The sequence below is a fragment of the Cyprinus carpio genome, chromosome B4, assembly GCF_018340385.1.
Source record: "Cyprinus carpio isolate SPL01 chromosome B4, ASM1834038v1, whole genome shotgun sequence".
NCBI lineage: Eukaryota > Metazoa > Chordata > Actinopteri > Cypriniformes > Cyprinidae > Cyprinus > Cyprinus carpio.
In genome coordinates, this window is record NC_056600.1 from 33,116,038 (window position 1) to 33,123,611 (window position 7,574).

The 7,574-nt window shown below is 36.0% G+C and overlaps 1 protein-coding gene across 1 annotated transcript; it reads left to right on the plus strand.

The window, feature by feature from the left end:
• Positions 1-319: 319 nt before the first annotated feature.
• On the plus strand, positions 320-7,205 carry LOC122137243. The gene is given in 10 exon segments (XM_042723007.1): positions 320-367; positions 1,127-2,174; positions 2,268-2,381; positions 2,384-2,406; positions 2,626-2,830; positions 2,953-3,057; positions 3,617-3,807; positions 3,971-4,112; positions 4,253-4,897; positions 7,168-7,205. Coding segments are annotated over 10 exon segments (2,559 nt in total).
• The last annotated feature ends 369 nt before the right edge of the window (positions 7,206-7,574 follow it).

Genomic DNA, 7,574 nt, shown 5'->3' on the forward strand with positions numbered 1-7,574 from the left:
GCCATCCCTAATGGTTTGATTGCCCATCTGTACGGCCCTGTAGGTATGTCTGAATAATTTACCATCTATGGAAACATTGTCATTCCCTTTAAAATTTATAAAATAAAATAAAAAAAAAATTTTAATTTAAAAATATATTTTAACAGAGGGAAAGAAGCATGACTCTGGAATGCTGGCAGAATCTGGGCTGTTGGCATTGCTGCAACGTCATGCCATCTTTGTAGATGGCCATCTAATGTGTGTGTATGGGGACCCAGCATACCCACTGCGTGTGCATCTGCAAGCCCCATTTCGACATGTTCATCTCACCCCTCAAATGATGGAATACAACAAACAAATGAGTGTGGAGTGGTTGTTTGGGGACATAGCAAACTACTTCAAGTTCATGGACTTCAAAAAGAATATAAAAATTGGTTTGAGTAGTGTTGGAAAATTGTATGTTGTATCTGTTCTTTTGGTGGGATTATGATTAGGATATAGTGTTCCCAAAATAACCCCCTTTAAAATAAATGCAGTGGCAAACAAGCAGAAGTAATATAGGATAAGTTCATATTAACAATAGCTTTACAAAATTATACTGTGAATAAAAAGATTAAATGTAAAATATTTAGATATTCTTCTTCTTATTATTATTAATAATAATTATACATCTATTCAAATAAACAGTAAACTAAATTTAATAATAATAATTCAACAAAAAGTATAATTAAGTTTAACAGTCCTTGAAAGTAGAGCTCCTTTTTTAGATTACATACTGTTATGCTGCTATATAGTATATGCACTAGAGCAGGTGCCTAGTCCTGCTCCTGGAGGGCCACTGTTCTGCAGAGTTCAGCTCCATCCCCAATTAAACACACCTAAACCAGCCAATCAAGATCTTATTGGGCATACTAGAAACTTCTAGGCAGGTGTGTTAAGGCAAGTTAGAGCTAAATTCTTCAGGACAGTGTCCCTCCAGGACCGACTTTAGACACCCCTGCACAAGTAATAAAAAAAAAAAAAAAACATTTTATGCTAATACTGATCCTCTGTATTTTCCTCTTTTTGGCAGATCCTTGTCACTGTCAACCCCCCCCCCCCCATCTCTCTCCTCTTTTTTTGCTTTTCTTCAATTTATAACCCAAAGGCGCTGCCTCAGTCACCTCCCATCCTCCCAAAATGCTCCGCTCCCAAAAAAAGGACTGTCACTTGCAGCCAATGTGATTTGACCTTACTGGCCAAAAGTCTACGAACTCACATAAGAAGGCATCACACTTAAAATGAAAATGCAATTACTCCTGAGAGGCACTTTCAGTCTCAGTGCATTGATGAAAAAATTGGCATTTTTGCCGTTGAAAAAGCTTTTCTTGGTCAAGCAACACCCATACATGTAATAAAAAATACTTGGGGCCCAAACCATCGCTCAGCATGTGAACTAGACCAGTGTATTTTAAATGCAGAGTTTGCCCATAACACTGGGATACTGCCCTTTGAGTGTTGCCATGTCAAATCGCTGTCTTTTTGTAAACTTGTTGACAACCCCAATGTTGCATTGACAGACAGCAGTCTCTCTCAGCTGGTGCAGCAGAAGTGGTTTGGTGAGGCAAGAAAAGCCCAGCTGTTAAAGTTGCAGCAAGAGGCAAATACTGCAGAGACACCTTTGTCTTTTCACATCACTGTTGGAGGTCCATCAACAAAGCATTTCATTTCTGTATTTGAACCAACAATGTCCTATTACAGCAGGATGGGAAGAGTCATGGTGGCTTATGATAAAAAGAAAAATAACTGGCATTGTCCTTGTGCCCGGCCTCACCAATCATGCATTCACAAAGCTACAGCAAAGTGGCATCTTTTCCAGATAATGCCACAACTCTTCAAGAGGGTCAACAGTTCAGAGGAGGTTTTCACCTCTGTTCATACATGTAATGATGATACCAGCTGTCAAGATGTTTCATATCCCCCCAACTCTCCTACTGTTAAAAGGATGATGAAATATATGCTGGAAAATAAGAAAATTCCAGTTGAAATTCCACCGACCTTTTTGCAAAAGTCAAAACATGGAAAGGCTTTCAATACATTCCCGAAACATCTTGTGCCTGAGGAAGTTGAATGCAGAATATGCAAGGAACTTTTGAGTGAGCCAATGATGATAACTTGCCAGGCGAAGATTGTTACATTCCATGGAGTAATTCAGGGTATGACAATTGTTTAATTTGTATTGCTTTGATAAATATTTTTAATGTTGCTTTGATATTTACTTTGTCAGTAAATAATCTTTGTTTTCTCAGGTGTATCTACTTACTACAAGCTGTGTAATAAATGCAACCTTACATACAGATACCAAGAATGGAGTGATGGTTTGCACAACTTCAATGATAATGTAATCCTCTCGCTACATTTGTGTTTGTTTTGCGAAATTCACTACAGGTACAATATTAGAACAGGAGATCTGCTGTTTTATTTGTAACTAGCTGGACTGTTTAACTTTTTTTTTTTAATGCTTATAGTATTATTATTGCTAATGACTCAGATAAGCCATGCATTTGAGACTGGCTTGGGCTTTAAATGACTAGAACCTCTTTTGTAGGATGAGGGCTCTTTATTTTATTTTAACCATTTCCCCCCTTCTTTCTGTTGTCCTTCAAGAATCACACAGCTGTAGGTAGGGTTGTGCAGATAATTGAAGCCACGGAAGGAGAGTCCTTGCCCAAAGGTGACCTAATCATGCAGGCGTATCTTCACTTTGAGGCTTTATCTGATCTGGACTACATTTACTCATGTGTGTCCTGTGGATACAATCCATGTACTGTAATTATGGACCTTCATAAAAAAGGAGTGTTCAGCATCCCAGGTAAGTATAAAGCTACTGTAGTTGCAATGGTTCCTATCATAGTTTTATGTTTTTGTTTAAATTTTTACACAAATGTCTGACAAATTTAATAATCCACAAATTTAAATTTCTTTATATCACAGTGAGTGAAATTCAGTCTCCACTTGCGACTTATGATGGTCATGTTGACATAGAGGAATTTTGGGATGCAGTGGCAATGGACATGATAAGCAGAGGGTTTTACTCAAGTAAGTTTTGATTCTGATTTGTGTCTCACTGCATGATAATGTGATTGATATTATGATATGGCTTAGTGTAATTAATTCATTAAATGATTTAAATGATTCATTTATTGTTTTAAAATTTTCACTGTAATATTTGCAACAAATTTCCAAAAGTCCTAAATATACAAAAATTCTCACATGAGGATACATTTACTAGAGAAGCAAAATGACTTGTATTCTCTTTCAAGTTCATTTTTCTTTTCACTGGCAAATATTTAAGTTGTTTTAAGGATAAATGTACCTAATTTTGGTATTTGTTTTAGAAAACAAGACTTGTCATTTTGCTTTTCTACCAAATGTGTTGATGTAAGCTAAAAATACTCAGTGAGGAGATTTCATATATATATATATATAATATATATATATATATATATATATATATATATATATATATATATATATATATATATATTACAGAAAAACAGTGAATTGCAATATTTAGCTTTTCCAATATCATGCATTGCTAGTTGCATTTTTTTATGGTTAGTGTGTTGCAATAAAAAGCTGTATTTTTCTCCTCAAGGTGGCAAAGAAAACCCATTTACAGTTTCACCAAGTTACCACAACTGGTCCCCATGGATAGGTCCAAAAACAAGGGAATCGGCAATGGTATTAAACACAGAGAGTGCAAAGGTTCAATCCTCAACTGATTGGAGTGACATTGATGTGCCTTTTACTGAGGAAAGGCTTTGTGATGAGCTGCTCCACCTTAAAGTAAATAGTTTGAAATTTTCAGAATGGTTTTGGTTTACCACATGAAGCTATTATTACACTGTTGGTTACATAGCACATTGGTATGTATAGGGTCTCTTCATATGATAATTTTATAGTAATTTATTTTTGCTGAACCTACTCACAAATTTTCATTTTTGATCAGATTCAAGACTTGAAAAAGCTGTGTCGACAGTGTGGGGTTGATGTTGCTGGTTCCAAAATGGATCTCATTCTCAGACTACATAATAAAATGTCAAACAGAGTGACGTACAACAAGGTGTTTGAACAGGTGTGGGGTGCTTCTGGTAAGTTATGTTTTTTGTTACTTAATGAAGTTATCGATGCAGTACTACAAAATAAACTGCATGTATTGTTGGAATGTTTTCACTGACCTTCCAGAAAATTTAGGCCTAAGTTTTCATTCAAATGTTTTGTGTGCTTTTAGGTGGCCTGGGTGTGATAATGTGTCCTTGTGGTATTGTGTATTCTATTAAATTTAACTTGAGAGCAGAGAGTCCCCGTGACTTTGCTGACCTTTTATTGTCTTGGAAACACTTTCCTAATATTACAATTTATGATTACCCTAGAGGATTAGTGGCACATACAAATAAACGTATGTCACTTCACCCCCCTTTCCATCCCTTTGAGGGCAGAGTACAAGACCCCTCTGAAAACATACAAAAAGCAAAAGAAGGGAAGCTAAAAGTTCATCTTCCCTGGCTGGCTCACAGGAAAAAAATTGTGGATCCTGACTGCCATCCATTGACGGGTTCCTCTGAACACTATTGCCTGTGTGATGTTTTTCACCAAAACAATAGTAAAGATAAGAGAGATGTGTTGCGCACTATTGGTCTTGTACCAGAGATGGCTGGAAAGATCAATAGTCAGTGTGCAGAGCAGCTGTTTTCTGAAGTAAAGAGAAACAATTACTTCATGAATATGTTAAGACCATCTGCACACATATTTCTTGCTCGAAACATCCTTCACCACCGGAACCTCGCACGGAACAGGAAGAAGTTGGAACATTTCAAGAAATTGTTCAGTGGCAATCATAATTTGCAATTGGATTCCAATGGAAAGGCCATATTTGGTAATGTTTAAATATTCTATTAATGTGCTGCATGTGAGTAGGTCATTCCATTCTATTAATTGTACTAACTAAATCTTTATAACACATGCATAGGAGCAGAACCAAATCTGGGACCATATTTTTCAGAGACAACCCACACTTTGAATACAACTCTGAATGAGAAAGAAACCCATACAGGTTGAAGTTGTTCTTTAACTCATTAAAGTTTGTGTAATTTTTGCTTGAATGTAAGTGATTTGTTTGTATCTTTTACTTATGTACAGCTGTCCAGTCGCAGTGTGACCCTAAATGTTGTCCAAATCCTGTGGTTACAAGCCTGAATGTAGTTAAAGCAAGCAAAACATTTTGGGAAACCATGCCAAATGAGGGGCAACAGCAGTTGGTAAGTTCATTTTAGGGATTTTATCTTTACAAAATACTGTTCATCTGCCTGAGCATTATGTATCTTTATTTGAATATTAGCTAAACAATGCCTTGGATGTTGAAAAGTGCAAAGACGAGCCATTAGCAACTGTATATAACACAACGCTAAAACGATCAGACCTGTGCTGTCTGGGACTGGAAAAAGACATTGAGGGAACGGTACACAGTTCAAAGACATTATATTTGAATCTAGCAATTAATGGTGAATGTTGTTTATACTGATTTTCTGTTTTATTTTAACGCAGGTTCTCAACTGTTGCCTGAAAGTGGTAGAGACCATAGCAAAATCACAGGTGAAATAATATATATTTTGTGCTCAAATTACTTAAGCCGCTTAAAGGGATACACCCAGAATGAACATTCTGTCATCATTTACTCACTCTCTACAGCTTTCTGTGCAGCCTAGATATTCATCATTATGGATGTTAAATACTCACCCTCAAGTTGTCCCAAACCAGAATGATTTTGTCTTTATCTTTTGTGTTTGGAGTTCACACAAAAGATGAAGACAATGACTAGTAACCAAACAGTTGGTGGTCCCCATTGACTTCCATTGTATTGGGGGGTGGGGGTACTATGGAAGTATATACAGGTACAGACATAGACCAACATTTTCATGTTTGGGTGAACTATCATTTTAAGCAGCTCCTGAAATATACATATTTTTTGTAGATGTGCTTACAGTGGTCAGATTGTTAATACTCTCAGCTGTTGTTATATTTAGTATTTAAAATTCTCCACTTTGCCTTAGGTTAGATTAAAGTATGTTCAATTTTCCATACAGAATGTGAATGTTTTTTCTGCCAATTCATATCAAATTGCAACATGGCCAAACATGACACTTGAAGATTACCTTCTACACCTGCCTGTATGTATTATAGTCAATTCTATTTAATATGAAACCCAGACACACCGTTTCCAAATTTTGATGATGAGCAATATTATTTGTTTTCAAGCTGGATGAAAAGATTGACTGGTTTATCTTCAACATGGATACCAGGACATGGGATGGTTTGTGTAAGTAATTCTGAATCTGTTGTTTACCTGGAATAACTTATGTCTGCATAATTTTGAGATACTTTTTCAACAGATTATGAAACCAGGAGAGCATGACATTTTTTTCCTTGATCCTCTGCATGGCCAAACATTCAGTCAGGAAGAATACATGCTCATCTACAGGTTTTATAGTGCACTGTTCGGAGTTCAGAGATTGTGGTCGTTCCTAACCACATTTTGATAAGATTGTGGCTGTTATTAACCACATGTAGGTTTATCAGCTAGTGACTTGTTCATCTGACTTTTAGTAGGCTTATTTAAATGGTTTTGGAGTTAGGATCAAATTATTTTTACAGATCACTTTTTTTGTAAACTGTCAATGAAAATGGTCATATAATACTCATGGGAAGTTCAGGTTCTGCCCCACATTTCAGTTCTCTTGTATTGTTTTGTTTGATGCAGTACAGTAACTGTTTTTTAAGTTATGTTCTTTGTCATCACAGAAACATTGCACAGATCTTGTCTCTTGGGCCTTGGCATGAATACTGTGTCAACGATATTATGGTACCAATATTCATTTAAATGAATAACTGTAAAAGCATTGGAAATTGTTTTACTTTTTCAAGGTAGTTTGACTGTGCACCCCTTGAGGTTTGTTTTCTTTCTTTTATTTTACATTTTTGAACTTACACTCTAATTTTTGCTGTGCTGTTACGATCACATTATACAAATCATTGAAGCTTCAATGATCAAAGACTTAGCTTTCCTTTGAGTTTGAGTCGAGAATGTTTTATTTACATAATTTAAAAGAATTGTATTACACACCTGTCCTGTACTGCTTTTCATTGCAGGTCTGATGGAGAAAGACGGGCAACAAAAAGACAAATGAGGCATACTGAAAAGAATGTATGAGACATTTAATAATAATTATAAAAAAAATATTCTCTTACCATATATAGACTGACTTGTATTCTCTGCTATCCCTTTAGGCACAAAAGGAAAGCATGACTGCTGAGTTGCAACTTTTGGAAGTAAGATGTATTTTTTTTCTTTTGTGCTGGAACACTGTAATATTCCATTCAAGCAAATGGATTAATCCTTTTATAAATACTTTTCAGTTACCCATGGAGGTCTTGGAGATGATACTCCTTGAAGTAGTGCTACAGGATGGAGATGCTGGCTACATGAATCTGTCTCTTACTTGCAGTTGCTTTAGGGCAATTGTAAACAAGGCCCGGTTCAGAAAGAAGGCACACTA